Here is a 19,027-nt window from a genome sequence, read left to right as displayed (position 1 = left end):
TTTTCGTTATAGACATAGATAACCATCAACTAAATAAGAACTTCTAAAAATTGATTTTTTAAATTTCCAGCACTTCTTTAAGGTTTTTTCGTGAAAGGCACGATACTATGAGGAGGACCGATATTATGAGAGTAAGGGACACAGCACGCAAATCTGCGGATTTAATTGTAACATTCCTAGCGGCCACCACAGCAATCGGTTTGTCTTTTTTTTAAATATTGTTAAAAATCAAGACGGGATTTGCTCTCTATTTAAAATTAAATCGGAGCATCATGAAACTTTCTGATAATGTGTATTGGCATTATAACTCGACCTAGTTCGCCTGAAGCACTGTCGAAAATAGCTCTTGAATATATACAGTAAAATAAAAAAATAAAAAGAAATAGAGATGGACAAAGTATATGTTGTTGTTGTATGAAGCCAACCTCCGCGCAGAGATTTGACGGGTCCGGGGAACAAGCATAGCATGGATCAAAATTGTATGTGAGAGCATGGAACGACAACTCTGCGTGGAGATTGTGCGCGGAGGTTGGAGATTGGCAAACTGGATTAGTGTAATGTAACCTTCTGCGTTATCTCCTATTTACTGTATGAAGAGCACTTCCGTTTACTTTTTTAAGAGAGCAGTTTCTACTTTCGAGGGTTCGCCAATCTTATAACGTATTAAAGTATTGGTATGTTGATGTAATTACATCAGCTATGTATTCGAAATAATGCATAAACTAGAGATTCTAATCTCACGGGTGAACCGGTATCATTTTCATTCTAGGAGTAGGGCACTGACCTAGTTGCTAGTTGCAATAATTCAACTCTCAGCTTAGGCTGAGAGTTGCAATGCGCTTGTTCTTGTCCATGGGTGCAAAATGTTATCAACGATTCAACGGTTAATGAACACTGAAACTGCAAGAGCTTATTAAAATTTACATATCTAAACCACAAACTCATCCAAATGGTACTATTAAAGCAAGAAATAATTGATTTGTATTGACTAAGGTTTTGTTTTTTTACGCTGTATCCGCCATATTGAAAAATTGACCCAATATAGGTCAGGTCGCATTACACCAATATTTTGTATGTCCCGTTATGTGTTGGAGCCAAAAAGTCGATAACGATGTGCTATATGATACAGAATACACTGTTTCAAATTTAAACATAACAATGTCAGCGAGAAAAGTGTGTTGAAACATCGTCGTGTTTTTATCTGATGCATGCAAATGATAACATCCGTAGGTTTCCATTCAGGTAAATTTACTCTGGTTATGAAGTTTATTCATTATTTTCCTCAATTTGTCTCGAACAACGTCTGTAGCTCTGTTTAGTGAAGCGCACGGATTCCGTGCGCTGAACTGCACCCATGTGTATGAAGGAGTGCATATGGACTCCCAGAGCCTCCATAGCAAAAATTATCAAAGGTTCTGGGAGTCCGTTTATATGGAATAGACACTGACCGTGACGAAATCCAATTTTGAGTGTTCAACTTCATTTATCCTCCTATATTTATAAAAGTGTATCGAGCGGTTAAGGAAACAAGTAAAATAATTTCTGAATTAATGCAAATAATGCTGCAATACACAATTCACAGTAAAAAAGAAATGTTAAGCAGTGAAATAAGTTACTTTATTTATGAGGAACTCAAAATAAATAAATGAAGACAAATATTTTGCTAACATCATGTTGTATAATTTTCAAAACTCTTTTTAACATGTAACAAAAACAGGACTGAAATAATCAAAAATTAAAGTGCTGTGTTTTTCTTTTTTCTAATGCTTGGGTGCTTTCTGTTTCTTTTTTGATCTGCTGGCATGAATAACTGAGTAAGCAGCATTTCAGCAGTGATATAGAAAACTTTGTTAGTCATATCAGCCCTTTGCAATCTTTATTTGACAAATATTTGAAAAACAAGTGCATGTGTTTGCAGGACGAGTGAAAATTTTAATGCACATGTCCTGCAGAAAAAGTGACGTTTAGAAATATGTTTGTCCCCCAGGTTTTTTTTTCCCTTTTTTGGGAAGATAGCCCATGACTTTGGAATTGGAAATTTTATCGGCATTTTCATGAAATTGGGAAAATTAATTCATTAGCCTTTTTTTTCCACACGAAAAGTCCACTAATTAGGGGAATACTTAATTTGATATAACACTTTATAATCATAAAAATTAAAAGAACAAAATCATAAAATACTTTGTTTGATGTAATTGAATTAAAATTGAGATAAATTAGACACTTCTTTCTAAAAAAAAAAAAAAATTTTTTTTTTGGAATTTGGGAATTTTTTGCCACATTTTGGGAAAAAAGTATACTTTTTGGGATTGGGAACATAGCCGAATTTCGGCTATAAAATCGGGCCAAAAAAAACCCTGTCCCCTGTTAGGCATAGAAAAAATAATTGTTTGTTTCCGGTGGCCCGACCCTACCTAATTTTTTGCTGCCGGTCCTAATCTTTTTTGAGCCCAAAACGTGAAAAAAAATCGGACCGCATATTTTTCGGCGACGCTCAATAAACTTGTCAATCTCCACGCAGAGTTGTCGTTCCTTGCACTTACATACAATTCAGCTGTGCTGGTTTCCGTCAAATCTCTGCTCGGAGGTTGTAAACTTGTCTACGTTATCCGCATATTATTATTATCCCCCGCCAGAGGCTGAGGGATATTGTTTTGGCGTTGTCCATCCGTCCAGCTGTCCATTCGTCCATCTGTCTGTCCGGCACTTTTGTGTCCGGAGCCATATCTTGGAAGTGCTTTGGCGGATTTCATTGAAACTTGGTATTAGTATATATATGCATAAGAGGATGATGCACGCCAAATTGCATTGTACACTATCTGTTAAAAATAGAGTTATGGGTCTTTGTATCTTGAAAAAATGCTTTTTACTATAGGCACTTTTGTGTCCGGAGCCATATCTTGGAAGTGCTTTGGCGGATTTCATTGAAACTTGGTATGAGTATATATATTCATAAGAGGATGATGCACGCCAAATGGCATTGTATACCATCTTCTAAAAAGAGAGTTATGGCCCTTTGTATCTTGAAAAAATGCTTTTTACTATAGGCACTTTTGTGTTCGGAGCCATATCTTGGAAGTGCTTTTGCGGATTTCATTGAAACTTGGTATGAGTATATATATGGATAAGAGGATGATGCATGCCAAATGACATTGTACACCATCTGTTAATTACAGAGTTATGGCCCTTTGTATCTTGAAAAAATGCTTTTTTCAGTGTCAAATATAACCCTTTTGTGTCAAGAAGCATATTGGCGAGGGATATCAATTCAACGAATTTGCTTGTTTTTATTGTTATTGAAGCGCACGTGGTAGCTGGCCAATCAGCATTGAGTTTGCTCACACATAATATTGGGTCATTCATGCGCAGACATTGTACACTTGGAATACACAGTCAGTTGATCTTGTCGTCTGCCAACAATATAGCGGCCGATGGCAAACGTCGTATTTAAAGATTTACAAATCAAAAGAAGCATACCAATAAATAAATTATTTCTAAGCTGATTACTTAACACCTTTCTCCCGACTATCGATCTGAATTAAAGGATGATAATTAAATAATTAGTTTTATTTCGATGATGTATCACCTTTCTGCCGATTATTGTTTGAAATTAAAAGGTGATAATTAAGCTGATTTTTACCCACACAAAATGCTATTGTATAGCAATATGACAACCAAATTGTATATTTGCTAGGTTTTGCAATGTCTGCAGTCAAACGATATACACATTTTATTTAATGTGGAAAACGCGTACAAATTTTTGGACTGTCGTTTTCGGATACATTATTTTTCGTCGATTATAATTTATTTTCGAAGTTCTTTATAGAAGAAATAGAATGACAAATGCACATGCAGTGATACGGACGGGACGGTGTGGTTTATAATATTTTAAATTGTATTCACCTGAAAATACAATTGGAAAGACTATAAATAAGAACAATTAGTAAAGGCTCTGGATGGGGTGGGGGATCTGCCCTTTTATCATGTGATAGATCATGGCTAATATTTATTCCCACACAGCATAATTTCGACAAAATAAACGCAGTTCTAAATAACAAAATACTGTATAAACACAGTTCTAAATAAAAAAATACTGTATAAATGCAGTTATAAAAAACATAATAGTGTATAAACGCAGTTCTCAATGACAAAATACTGTATACTTATACAGACTTCTAAAAAATAAAATACTGTATAAACACAGTTTTAAATAAACGTTTTGTTTAACAGTGTTGCGGTTATCAACCAAATCCAAGTAGTTTGTGAAAAAAATTCATTTTGCATTTTACAGACATGTGACATTGAACCTTTTTTTAATCACAAAATTTAAGTGACAAAACATGTGATTTTTGTTTTGATAAAAAACCTGGTTTCTATGGAGTAACTTTCCAGCTGTCTGCTTTATGAAAACACTATACTTTATACATAGACAAGGAATAAAAGATAAAACATTTTATCAGTATTCAAACAATGTACAAGCATCAATAAAAATACAATATACGCTGGCCAGACTTGATATTATTTGGTATTTTTACAATGCTCTTGCATTTGCAGCCCTTGACTCTTCACAATGTCTGACAGTGAAGGGAGCATGTACTCGGATGCAGAAAGTGGGGATGCAGAGAGTGAGGTAGGGATTCAACACTTGTTGTATGAATGATAAAAAACAGATTCCTGTAAATGTAATACAATATGATACTTAAAAGGTGAAGACCAGCCAACAAATTGTGTTTGTTGGAATTCTTAATATAGATATGATTAAACATAAAAATCAGTAGTTTCTTAACATTTTCCTTACAGACTTCATTTGATTTTAAAGTTGACATCTTTAATTAAATCACTCTTGATGAAATGTTGTTGATAGAATTGCATAAATGCTGCAACAGTTAATCATGAAATTGAGGTCCTTTCATATCATATTATTGACTTCCATATACATGTTATTGTTTTGCAAGACTGTCCATTTACACGTAGGTGGATGACAATATCGGCTCAGAAGAAGAGATGAGCAGCCCCAAGAAGAAGCGCAACATCATACTGAGTGAGGATGAAGACAACGACAGCGACAGCGCCCCAAAAAAAAAGAAGCGCAAGTTTAGTGGCAGTGGGGAGGAAGAAGTGGTAGAAGAAGAAGAGGAAGAAGATGTAAGAAACTATTGAAGCGTTCAGTGATACACTTGTTCAACAGTTTATTTGTTTCCTTGAATGTCTTTAATAGACTAGTGATTTATTTATTGAATCGATGCAGAATACTTTATAAAGATGTAAGCCTATTTTGGTTTACTAACATTTGACTGATATGTATTATTGGCTGTGCTCTATTTGCATGTGCTTGTTTCTTCAATTTCAAATCTTATTTCACCCCCTGATACGATGTAAGCTTGGTATTCTGGAAACTCCATAGACAACTGTCCGTCTGGCTGTTCGGCGACATATTTTGTCGAAGAAGTTCTTTTACATTTTTCAGCGAACAGCATTCATGCTTGAATTGTTCTTTATAAGTACTAGTCCCAATGAATTTCGCATTCCTTAATATAAATGAAAGTAAGTTTTTGACCATTTAGCATACAAATGCATGGACATTTTATTTTTAAATGTAAATGAATTAAAATTTCTTTGTTCACACAGATCATAACCTGCTATCTGTTTTGTCAAGAACAGCGCGAATGGAAGCTGTCAGTGAGAAATTGTACAAACACAAACACAGACATTTTTTTGCCTATTTCGTTCAAACATCAAAAAAAGCACAAATTGTTGCTACTCTGTTCATGCTTACCATTACCCCGATTATTTGTTTTTACCATGGCCTGTTTAGTCTGTAAGATTATAATTTATAGGGGGTAGTTTTCTGGAAAAAAAGGCAGCTATTATGATTATTGACAATTTACGTTATGATTTTTTGGCAAGTTAGCAGCTAGAGTTGTTTCAATGTATGATGCGCACCAACTTATCAAATTGAAATTTGGAGGTCAAAAACTGCGCGCGATACACCGTTTTCTTTGGTAATAAAGGCTTCCAACTTAAGTGTGTTTATATTCGTTTCTAAATATGCAGGAATTTCTAAGTGTGGCAGGGCCATGCAGCCAGCAATCTTGCTCTGTATCTTTCCATATTTGACAACTGTTACTGTTGATTGCAGTATGACGAAGAAGAAGAAGATGAAGATGAGGAAGATGCAGGGCGGAGACGTAAAAAGAAGGCACACAGGGGATTCATTCTTGATGAAGCAGGTACTGACACTGCTGCTACTTTCAATTGCTTTTGTCTCTGATTGGATAAGGTCTTTTTCATTTCTTTAACTATATATATATTAGGAAAAATACAATAAGGATTTGGTGCTGATATTCCAACCTTCAGGGTTGGGTAAGAACTTCCACATTTCTAAGTTTCTGGGATGTCTATTCTAATATATTTTAACCTCCCTATTTCTCTCACTTAAAGAGGAATGTTTTCTAAAGCCCCTTTTTATACCCCCACAAACGAAGTTTAGGGGGTATATAGGAGCGAGCTTGTCGGTCTGTCTGTTGGTCTGTATTAAGTGTCCGGTCTCTAATTCAAGTTGTTTTCATCCGGTCTTCACCAAACTTGGTCAAAAGTTGAATCTAGATGATGTCTCCTTGGTCAAGTTCGAACATGAGCCATGCTGGGTCAAAAACTAGGTCACAGGGTCACTTTGTGCGTTTTAAACATTGAGCATGCTGTTTTTTGTGAACACAACATGCACAATATTCTGTGTCAATGCGGCATGTGGGGATATTTGTCACGTCTGTGTCAAAGCTCTAGTAATCTCAAGTACAGAGGTATATATTTCTCTAATGTACAGAGATATTATATATTTCTAGTGTACATTATAGTTATACATTTTGTTGCCATACAGAGATATTAATTTGATATATTGTCCTCCCTGACAGAGGTGGATGATGATGATGAGGAGGAGGATGAGTTGGACTGGGAGGAGGGGGCTGCTGACCTCATGGAGCGCAAGTCCACGTACGAGGGTCCCACCGCCAAGGAGCTTGAGAGCAACAGAAGACTGCATGACCTCATGAAGTACGCTGACTCTTGCATTGAAATCTGTCATGATTACATGAGAAATAAGGCTGCTTTCTTCCTGAAAAGACAGAGTCTTTTATTCCCCTTGAATGTCTCAATATTGCACAGAAAATAACATTTTGTATAGTATTATTATTGTTCAATCTAGTATCTTAATTAGTTAGACTCTCTAAGTCAGGGACTTAGGATTGTTATTCCAAAGTTACTGATGTATCTAAAATAATTTAATCAATTAATTTAACTATTTAAGTGCATATGGTGTGATTTTGTGAATGCCTTTGTCCATTGTGCGTTGTTATACCCCCATTACCATTGGTGATGGGGGCTATATAGGAGTCACTTTGTCGGTCAGTTGGTCTGTCCCGAAATTTCATCCAATCTTCACCAAACTTGGTCAAAAAATGTATCTAAATGACATATAGGTCAAGTTTGAATATTGGTCATGCCGGGTCAAAAACTAGGTCACAGGGTCACTTAGTGTGTTTTAAACTGAAAGTTTGTCCGGACCATAACTATGTCATTTATCGTTAGATTTTAAAATAACTTGGTACATTTGTTCACAATCATGGGACGGTGTGTCGTGTGAAAAAAGTATGTCGATATCTCCAAGGTCAAGGTCACACTTGGAGTTCAAAGGTCAAATGCTTGTCCGGGCCATTACTTGATCATTTATTGTGAGATTTTAAAATCATTTGGCAAATTTGTTCACCATCATTGGACGGTGTGTCGCCCGAAAGCATTACGTCGATATCTCCAAGGTCAAGGTCACACTTTGAGTTCAAAGATAAAAAATGACCATAAATGAGCTTGTCCGGGCAATAACTTTGTCGTTTATTGTGAGGTTTTAAAATCATGTGGCACATTTGTTCACCATTATTGGACGGTGTGGTGCGCCAAAGAATTACGTTGATATCTCCAAGTTCAAGGTCACACTTTAAGTTCAAAGGTCATTAATCGCCATAAATGAGCTTGTCCAGGCCATAACTATGTTGTTCATTGTGAGATTTTAAAATCATTCAGCACATTTGTTCACCATCATTGGCCGGTGTGTCGTGAAAAGAATTACGCCAATATCTCCAAGGTCAAGGTCACACTTTGATTTCAAATGTCAAAAATGGTCATAAATGAGCTTGTCCGGGCCATAACTATGTCATTCATTGTGAGAATTTAAAATCATTTGGCACATTTGTTCACCATCATTGAACGGTGTGTCGCGCAAAAAAATTACGTCAATATCTCCAAGGTCAAGGTCACACTGTGAGTTCAAAGGTAAAAAATGGCCATAAATGATCTTGTCCGGGCCTTAACTATGTCATTCATTGTGAGATTTTAAAATTACTTGGTACATTTGTTAACAATCATTTAATAATGTGTCATGCAAAAGAATTACGTCAATATCTCCAAGGTCAAGGTCACACGTGGAGTTCATAAGTGATAAATGTCCATACATGAGCTTGTCTGGGCCATAACTATGTCATTCATTGTGAGATTTTAAAATGACTCTGTACATTTATTTTGTTCACAGTCATTGGACGGCGTGTCATGCGAAAGAATTCTAGAGTTCAAAGGTCAAAATGGCCATAAATGATACATGTAGTGGCATAATAATTCTTAAAAATCGCCATAAACTAGATTCTGTTGTTTTGTGAAGTCAGCATGCAAAATAGTCTGTGTCAATGTGGCACGTGGGGGTATACGTCATGTCTGTGACAAAGCTCTAGTTTATATTTACCTTGGGAATACTACTTAAATCCATATATTTTGCTAAATGTTCAATAACAAGATTTTTATTGTTTGCCAAATCAATATAAAACATTCTTAGAACATTTGGCCTTATTGTGTCGACTGAGTTAGACAATGGTTCTGGTCCATGAAAAGATACGATTGCCAATAGGCAGGGCAGTTTTTAGCTCGGCTGTTTTCGGAGAAAACCCGTCATAGTGGTATTGTCATAGCCAGCTCGTCCGCTGTTAGCGTCATGCTTAAACCTTAACATTGGCTCTAAAATCAAAGTGCTTCCACCAACAACTTTGAAACTTCATATGTAGCTGCACCTTGATGAGTTCTACATGCCACACCCATTTTTCGGTCTCTGTGTAAAAGGTCAAGGTAACTGTGTCATCGAATATAATTAAAAAAAAATCTTCTGACAAGCTTTCATTTATTAGCTCATCTATTTTAAAAAAAAATAAATATGAGCTATTGTCATCACCTTGGCGTCGGCGTCTGCCTCGGCGTCGGCGTCCGGTTAAGTTTTGCGTTTAGGTCCACTTTTCTCAGAAAGTATCAATGCTATTGCATTCAAACTTGGTACACTTACATACTATCATGAGGGGACTGGGCAGGCAAAGTTAAATAACTCTGGCGTGCATTTGACTGAATTATGTGCCCTTTTTATACTTAGAAAATTGAAAATTTTGGTTAAGTTTTGCGTTTAGGTCCACTTTTTTCAGAAAATATCAATGCTGTTGCATTCAAACTTGGTACACTTACTTACTATCATGAGGGGACTGGGCAGGCAAAGTTAGATAACTGGCGTGCATTTTGACAGAATTATGTGCCCTTTTTATACTTAGAAAATTGAAAATTTTGGTTAAGTTTTGTGTTTAGGTCCATTTTATTCCTACAGTATCAAAGCTATTGCTTTCATACTTGCAACACTTATTAACTATCATAAGGGGACTGTGCAGGCAAAGTTATGTAACTCTGACTGGCATTTGGGCGGAATTATGGGCCCTTTATACTTAGAAAATTGAAAATTTGGTTAAGTTTTGTGTTTTGGTCCACTTTACCCCTAAATTATCATAGATATTGCTTTCATACTTGGAACACTCGCAAACTATCATAAGGGTACAGTAAAAGGACAAGTTGCATAACTCTGGATGTCATTTTTATGAAATTATGGCCCTTTTTTTTTTATTTTTTTTTTTATTTTTTTATTTTTAAGATCATCTCACAAATTACCACCACACCCTCACTATACCCCACCCCCCACCTCACCCCCCACCCAATTTTTTTTTTTTTGGCATTTTTTTCGCATTTTTGGAAGATAATGTAATAAATGTAATAAATGTCCACACCCCCACACTATACACCCCTCTTCACTCCACCCCTCCCTCCTTTGTGATTGAAAATGAGAGTCCCTTCACCTTTAAAAAGAAAATAGATGAGCGGTCTGCATCCGCAAGGCGGTGCTCTTGTTGAAAACTGCAACCGCAGCCGAGCATTTGCAACAGCTATGCAGTGCTCATGTTTTGTTATGGTCTTAGTAAATCCTTGTTAATACCCCTGGAGGTCACATGTACTGCTGAAACCTCCTCAGTATGATTGCTTTGATATTTTGCCTGAATTCTATCATCGTTCTGGTCTATTGACTGCCATGATACTGGGCAGACTTCCTTATATGGCTACAGTGAAACGTTGTGAACAGTTATTTAAAGTAACATTTTGTGCCCAATTAACAAGAATTTTGCTCCTTATATAACTCAAGTGATACATGTTAAACACTTTAAAAGTCACATTTTTATGCTCCCCATATATATATATATGGGGAGCATATAGTTGCCAGTTTGTCCTTCCGCACTTCCGTACGGTCACACTTTTGTTACAGTTTCTCATAGCACCTTCAATACTTTACCGATCTCTTTCATATTTGGCATGTAGATACCTTGCATGGTATCTCAAACTTTTGATGATGTTTGAGGTCACTGGGGTCAAGGTCAAGGTCACCAAGGCTAATAATAGATTTTCTCAAGGTCACACTTTGCTTACAGTTTCTAGTAGCGCCTTCAATATTTGACCGATCTCTTTTATATTTAACATGTAGGTACCTTGCATGGACCTCTACCTTTTGATGAGGTTTGAGGTCACTGGGGTCAAGGTCACTGAAACTAATATTAGATTTTCTCAAGGTCTCACTTTTTTCCACGCAATTAACTCGTATATCGACAAAGGGGAGCATCCATCAGTTTTACTGATATCCTTGTTTTCCTTATTCTCATAAAACTTCCTGAGAACAGTTGTTTTAATGATATCTCTCTAGAGTGTGGTAATGGATTAGGTCCTTTTAAAACCATAGCCGCAGGACTTTGATGGTTTTCTAATAGTTATTGCTGTAATTGAAGCTTGATATCATTAGTTTGTCACTTTCAGCTCACAAAACGAGGATGAGATTGAGGCGTACTACCGTCAGAAATACGGGGACAGCTCAGCCATGGATCGGTTTGGAGAAGGTGAAGAAATGTCAGACGAGATCACACAACAAGGCCTTCTGCCTGGCGTCAAGTGAGTACTCAATCTTGAACTTTGTTATTTTCTTATGAGGCAAACCCATTAATTTTACATATATTTTATCTAATGAAGAAATTTCCATCTTTACGTTTTTCAATTTAATTATATTTGTTTGTTTCATTAAGGAACACTTTTTGTATTAATTCATGTTAAATAACTAGTATCACATAAAAGAATTTTATTTATTCTATACCCTTTAAGTGTTTGTACTGGACTGTAGAGTTACCTTTGTGCTTGCTTTCATTTTCATGCTAAATCTTGTTACTTCCGACTTGTTTGTCTGATCAGTATGAAACTTGATTGAAGTTTTTGTAGACATAAGAGAATGGTTATGTTTTATTTTCTGGCATAATTGTTTTAATGGCAAATTCTACAAAGATATTGGACTAGCTGGTTTCAAGTCAGGTAGTTGTGAACTTACCGCCTATGAAGTAATATATGGAAGTTTCAGCAGTTTGAAACACACATCTTGAGAATTGTCTAATATGAAATAAAGTATCAATTCATGATTTGGTAAATGTTAGCACTTAAAATAAGTGCTTTGGAATGCATTCAGGGATACCAATATCTTGAAAACAAAACTCAATTTTTTTCTAACTTGTTCACCAACACATTATAGAACTTGCGTAACTGAAATGTTGTAAGTTCTGAAGCTTCAATAGCTGCAATGTTTGTAGACCAGTGACAAAGTCTACTGAAATGTTGTAAGTTCTGAAGCTTCAATAGCTGCAATGTTTGTAGACCAGTGACAAAGTCTGCTGAAATGTTGTAAGTTCTAAAGCTTCAATAGTTGCAATGTTTGTAGACCAGTGACAAAGTCTACTGAAATGTTGTAGTTCTGAAGCTTCAATAGTTGCAATGTTTGTAGACCAATGACAAAGTCTACTGAAATGTTGTAGTTCTGAAGCTTCAATAGTTGCAATGTTTGTAGACCAGTGGCAAAGTCTACTGAAATGTTGTAAGTTCTGAAGCTTCAATAGCTGTAATGTTTGTAGACCAGTGACAAAGTCTACTGAAATGTTGTAAGTTCTGAAGCTTCAATAGCTGCAATGTTTGTAGACCAGTGACAAAGTCTACTGAAATGTTGTAAGTTCTGAAGCTTCAATAACTGCAATGTTTGTAGACCAGTGACAAAGTCTACTGAAATGTTGTAGTTCTGAAGCTTCAATAGCTGCAATGTTTGTAGACCAGTGACAAAGTCTACTGAAATGCTGTAAGTACTGAAGCTTCAATAGCTGCAATGTTTGTAGACCAGTGACAAAGTCTACTGAAAAGTTGTAAGTTCTGAAGCTTCAATAACTGCAATGTTTGTAGACCAGTGACAAAGTCTGTGAGTAAATCACCCACAAACTGCGTTCACTGCAAGCCCCTCCCAGTTCCAAGTTAAATCTATCATTAGATTATATTTCTTTCTTTTAGCAAGTACAATATATCAAAATACACAATACAATAGATATCAGAAAAGGATTGAAACGAAAGAAATAATTTTTATATAGTTTCTCTCCTTGGGATTATGTTAACACATGATTGGCATTGTATTAGGAACAATAAGATTTATTTTATGCTAGACATCTTTGATTGCTGCTCTGTTTCCCAGAGACCCAAACCTGTGGCTAGTGAAGTGCCGTATCGGGGAGGAGAGACAGACGGCCCTGCAGCTGATGAGGAAGTTTATAGCCTACCAGTTCTCTGAAGAGGTCTTGTCAATCGCAATCAGGATGTCTTTCACTAATTACTTGGGATTCTTTTCATTATTTTTATATAAAACTGGTGAATTCTTAAAATCGGGCACATTCCTGAGACCTTGCAAACTTGCCAATTTTTATGCCCCCGGTAAACTTTAACCATGGTCATAACTATTGCAATATTGAAGATAGCAACTTGATAATTAGCATGCATGTGTATCTCATGGAGCTGCACATTGTGAGTGGTGAAAGGTCAAGGTCATCCTTCAAGGTCAAAGGTCAAATATATGGCTTCAAAGCGGCGCATTAGGGGAAATTGTGTTCCTGACAAACACATCTCTTGTTTATTTTTTGTTTTTAATTATATCCCTTTAAAAAATATTACTTTCCTTGTAAAAATGACTTGTACATGCCAAATGATGAATATAAATTATCTTTCTTTAAAACTTCCCTTGGATTTGCTTTTTTGATTTTTGACCATGAAGGATGACCTTGACCTTCCAACACTCAAAATGTGCAGCCAAATATGCCAAATATCAAGTTGCTATCTTCAATATTGCAAAAGTTATGACCAAGGTTAAAGTTTGTGACACATACAATGACAGACAGACAGACAGACAGACAGGCCAAAAACAATATACCCCCGATCATTCGATCTGGGGCATAATAAATCAAAATGGCGCAGTAGGGAGCATTGCGTTTCTGACAAACACGTCTCTTGTTTTATCATGTCGTATGTCTTAAGATTTTGTACACAAACACTTGTTTTGCTAGTTTGCTGACCCACTTAAATCCAGGAAAATCGATGAGTGGCGCTATATATTTGTTTCAAAGTAATAACAGCCAGTGTTTGGATATGTATAAATTTTCTAAACTATTGTAATGAAAACACAATCTTGGTCATTGGATACAAGTTTATCATCCTTGATATTCCTCAATATCCACAACTCCACTATAAACTAAAATGGTGCCAATGGCCTGGTGGACATTGTGTTCCCCTAGTAATCATGAGGTCAGGGTTTTTTGGCCTACTCTGGATGCTTTCGTAAGATCTTCAAAAACTAGTTATACCCAGGATTTGGACTAAAGAGCGTCTCTATTAGCCTCAGACTTACAATAAAATAAAGCCAATTATAAAGCAGTTCACTAATAATTCTTCTGCTTTCGTTTGACAGCCCATGCAGATCAAGTCTGTGATTGCCAAGGAGAGTTTAAAGGGGTACATCTACATCGAGGCGTTCAAACAGACCCATGTGAAACAAGCCATCGAGGGCATCGGGAGCCTGCGGATAGGACAGTGGACACAGATGGTAATGTGTGCTGAGAAAATGCTTTCTTTGTTTAAAGGCCTTGTTTAAATCCCACACACACTTTGATATTTAATTTTCTCTACTTTAATATTTTGTTTTCTCCTCTTTTATAATTAAAATATTTGGAGGGAAAACCTTCAAATCGTATTGGTCGACCAATCTTGTTAGTTTGGTTGTCCTCTTTTTTCTATCTGGTTCCCTTGACTTAGTTAGTCGTTCTCATGACATCCTCTTTTGTCTGACTGGTTCCTTCAACTTAGTATGTCGTTCCTACAATCATTGTTTACTTGTTCCCACGAGTTAGTTACTCACTTGCTCGTGTTTGTATGTCGTTGAAACAGAATAGAAAAAAAGAGGAATGAATGTCAGCTCTATGCCACCGTATTTAACAGTGCTTTCAACTATTAATTAGTCAACTTAGAGGGAAAAAAGCAGATAATGATAAATTTAAATGATGTACGAATGCCACATGGAGAGTCTAGAATGTCTTTAAATACGGTCTTTAACTGGCTCTGATGAAGCCACATGGAGAGTCTAGAATGTCTTTAAATACGGTCTTTAACTGGCTCTGATGAAGCCACATGGAGAGTCTAGAACGTCTTTAAATACGGTCTTTAACTGGCTCTGATAATGCCACATGGAGAGGCTAGAACGTCTTTAAATACGGTCTTTAACTGGCTCTGATGAAGCCACATGGAGAGTCTAGAACGTCTTTAAATACGGTCTTTAACTGGCTCTGATGAAGCCACATGGAGAGGCTAGAACGTCTTTAAATACGGTCTTTAACTGGCTCTGATGAAGCCACATGGAGAGGCTAGAACGTCTTTAAATACGGTCTTTTACTGGCTCTGATGAAGCCACATGGATAGGCTACAACGACTTTGAATACGGTCTTTAACTGGCTCTGATGATGCTACATGGAGAGTCTAGAACGTCTTTAAATACGGTCTTTAACTGGCTCTGATGAAGCCACATGGATAGGCTAGAACGTCTTTAAATACGGTCTTTAACTGGCTCTGCTATAAATGCCACATGGAGAGGCTAGAATGTCTTTAAATACGGTCTTTAACTGGCTCTGATCTAAATGCCACATGGAGAGGCTAGAACGTCTTTAAATAAGGTCTTTAACTGGCTCTGATGAAGCCACATGGAGAGACTAGAATGTCTTTAAATATGGTCTTTAACTGGCTCTGATCTAATGCCACATGGAGAGGCTAGAACGTCTTTAAATACGGTCTTTAACTGGCTCTGATCTAAATGCCACATGGAGAGGCTAGAACGTCTTACAATACGGTCTTTAACTGGCTCTGATCTAAATGCCACATGGAGAGGCTAGAATGTCTTTAAATACGGTCTTTAACTGGCTCTGATCTAAATGCCACACGGAGAGGCTAGAACGTCTTTAAATACGGTCTTTAACTGGCTCTGATCTAAATGCCACATGGAGAGGCTAGAACGTCTTTAAATACGGTCTTTAACTGGCTCTGATGATGCCACATGGAGAGGCTAGAATGTCTTTAAATACGGTCTTTAACTGCCTCTGATCTAATGCCACATGGATAGGCTAGAATGTCTTTAAATACGGTCTTTAACTGGCTCTGATCTAATGCCACATGGAGTGGCTAGAATGTCTTTAAATACGGTCTTTAACTGGCTCTGATCTAAATGCCACATGGAGAGTCTAGAACGTCTTTAAATACGGTCTTTAACTGGCTCTGATGATGCAACATGGAGAGGCTAGAATGGCTTTAAATACGGTCTTTAACTGGCTCTGATGATGCCACATGGAGAGGCTAGAATGTCTTTAAATACGGTCTTTAACTGGATCTGATCTAAATGCCACATGGAGAGGCTAGAACGTCTTTAAATACGGTCTTTAACTGGCTCTGATGAAGCCACATGGAGAGGCTAGAACGTCTTTAAATACGGTCTTTAAATGGCTCTGATCTAATGCCACATGGAGAGGCTAGAACGTCTTTGAATACGGTCTTTAACTGGCTCTGATCTAAATGCCACATGGAGAGGCTAGAACGTCTTTAAATACGGTCTTTAACTGGCTCTGATGATGCCACATGGATAGGCTAGAACGTCTTTAAATACGGTCTTTAACTGGCTCTGATGAAGCCACATGGAGAGGCTAGAATGTCTTTAAATACGGTCTTTAACTGGCTCCGATGATGCCACATAGAGAGGCTAGAACGTCTTTAAATACGGTCTTTAACTGGCTCTGATGAAGCCACATGGAGAGTCTAGAACGTCTTTAAATACAGTCTTTAACTGGCTCTGATGAAGCCACACGGAGAGGCTAGAATGTCTTTAAATACGGTCTTTAACTTGCTCTGATGATGCCACATAGAGAGGCTAGAACGTCTTTAAATACGGTCTTTAACTGGCTCTGATCTAATGCCACATGGAGAGGCTAGAATGTCTTTAAATACTGTCTTTAACTGGCTCTGATGAAGCCACATGGATAGGCTAGAACGTCTTTAAATACTGTCTTTAACTGGCTCTGATCTAATGCCACATGGAGAGGCTAGAATGTCTTTAAATACGGTCTTTAACTGGCTCTGATGATGCCACATGGAGACGCTAGAATTTCTTTAAATATGGTCTTTAACTGGCTCTGATGAAGCCACATGGATAGGCTAGAATGTCTTTAAATACGGTCTTTAACTGGCTCTGATGAAGCCACATGGGTAGGCTAGAACGTCTTTAAATACGGTCTTTAACTGGCTCTGATCTGAATCTGATGCCACATGGAGAGGCTAGAATGTCTTTAAATACGGTCTTTAACTGGCTCTGATGAAGCCACATGGATAGGCTAGAACGTCTTTAAATACGGTCTTTAACTGGCTCTGATGATGCCACATGGAGAGTCTAGAACGTCTTTAAATACGGTCTTTAACTGGCTCTGATGATGCCACATGGAGAGGCTAGAATGTCTTTAAATACGGTCTTTAACTGGCTCTGATCTAATGCCACATGGATAGGCTAGAACGTCTTTAAATATGGTCTTTAACTGGCTCTGATCTGAATGCCACATGGAGAGGCTAGAACGTCTTTAAATACGGTCTTTAACTGGCTCTGATGAAGCCACATGGATAGGCTAGAACGTCTTTAAATACGGTCTTTAACTGGCTCTGATCTAAATGCCACATGGAGAGGCTAGAATGTCGTTAAATACGGTCTTTAACTGGCTCTGATGAAGCCACATGGATAGGCTAGAACGTCTTTAAATACGGTCTTTAACTGGCTCTGATCTAAATGCCACATGGAGTGGCTAGAATGTCTTTAAATACGGTCTTAAACTGGCTCTGATCTAATGCCACACGGAGAGGCTAGAATGTCTTTAAATACGGTCTTTAACTGGCTCTGATCTAAATGCCACATGGAGAGGCTAGAATGTCTTTAAATACGGTCTTTAACTGGCTGTGATGAAGCCACATGGATAGGCTAGAACGTCTTTAAATACAGTCTTTAACTGGCTCTGATGATGCCACATGGATAGGCTAGAACGTCTTTAAATACGGTCTTAAACTGGCTCTGATGATGCCTTATGGAGAGGCTAGAACGTCTTTTAATACGGTCTTTAACTGGCTCTGATCTGAATGCCACATGGAGAGGCTAGAACGTCTTTAAATACGGTCTTTAACTGGCTCTGATGATGCCACATGGAGAGGCTAGAATGTCTTTAAATACGGTCTTTAACTGGCTCTGATCTAATGCCACATGGATAGGCTAGAATGTCTTTAAATACGGTCTTTAACTGGCTCTGATGATGTCACATGGATAGGCTAGAATGTCTTTAAATACGGTCTTTAACTGGCTCTGATCTAAATGCCACATGGAGAGGCTAGAATGTCTTTAAATACGGTCTTTAACTGGCTCTGATCTGAATGCCACATGGAGAGGCTAGAACGTCTTTAAATACGGTCTTTAACTGGCTCTGATCTGAATGCCACATGGAGAGGCTAGAACGTCTTTAAATACGGTCTTTAACTGGCTCTGATCTAAATGCCACATGGAGAGGCTAGAACGTCTTTAAATACGGTCTTTAACTGGCTCTGATCTAAATGCCACATGGAGAGTCTAGAACGTCTTTAAATACGGTCTTTAACTGGCTCTGATGATGCCACATGGAGAGTCTAGAACGTCTTTAAATACGGTCTTTAACTGGCTCTGATGAAGCCACATGGAGAGGCTAGAACGTCTTTAAATACGGTCTTTAACTGGCTCTGATGATGCCGCATGGAGAGGCTAGAATGTCTTTAAATACGGTCTTTAACTGGCTCTGATCTAAATGCCACATGGAGAGGCTAGAATGTCTTTAAATACGGTCTTTAACTGGCTCTGATGATGCCACATGGAGAGGCTAGAATGTCTTTAAATACGGTCTTTAACTGGCTCTGATCTAAATGCCACATGGAGAGGCTAGAACGTCTTTAAATACGGTCTTTAACTGGCTCTGATCTAAATGCCACATGGAGAGTCTAGAACGTCTTTAAATACGGTCTTTAACTGGCTCTGATGAAGCCACATGGATAGGCTAGAACGTCTTTAAATACGGTCTTTAACTGGCTCTGATCTAAATGCCACACAGAGAGGCTAGAACGTCTTTAAATACGGTCTTTAACTGGCTCTGATCTAAATGCCACATGGAGAGGCTAGAACGTCTTTAAATATGGTCTT

The 19,027-nt window shown here is 37.5% G+C and overlaps 1 protein-coding gene across 5 annotated transcripts in view; it reads left to right on the top strand.

Annotated features, from left to right (window-relative positions):
* Window positions 1-558: 558 nt before the first annotated feature.
* LOC127847294 (transcription elongation factor SPT5-like) overlaps window positions 559-19,027 on the top strand; it is a 47,649-nt gene continuing 29,180 nt past the window's right edge. For 2 of the 5 annotated variants that reach the window (XR_008033909.1, XR_008033906.1), the window contains exons 1-8: window positions 584-674; window positions 4,555-4,630; window positions 4,975-5,145; window positions 6,140-6,230; window positions 6,912-7,050; window positions 11,206-11,337; window positions 12,941-13,040; window positions 14,204-14,338. Coding sequence is in view for 3 of the 5 variants with exons in the window: in XM_052379133.1 (XP_052235093.1) it covers window positions 4,571-4,630; window positions 4,975-5,145; window positions 6,140-6,230; window positions 6,912-7,050; window positions 11,206-11,337; window positions 12,941-13,040; window positions 14,204-14,338 (828 nt within the window). In the remaining 2 variants the exon portion in view is untranslated. Of the gene's footprint in view, window positions 675-1,220; window positions 1,243-4,554; window positions 4,631-4,974; window positions 5,146-6,139; window positions 6,231-6,911; window positions 7,051-11,205; window positions 11,338-12,940; window positions 13,041-14,203; window positions 14,339-19,027 lie in introns of those variants that run through there. The other 3 variants (XM_052379133.1, XM_052379141.1, XM_052379149.1) reach the window with 3 other exon arrangements.

The sequence above is a fragment of the Dreissena polymorpha genome, chromosome 1 (assembly GCF_020536995.1).
Source record: "Dreissena polymorpha isolate Duluth1 chromosome 1, UMN_Dpol_1.0, whole genome shotgun sequence".
In the NCBI taxonomy this organism is placed as follows: Eukaryota; Metazoa; Mollusca; class Bivalvia; order Myida; family Dreissenidae; genus Dreissena; species Dreissena polymorpha.
The sequence above is the reverse complement of the archived record's forward strand: the minus strand, read 5'-3'. Positions and strand labels throughout refer to the sequence as shown.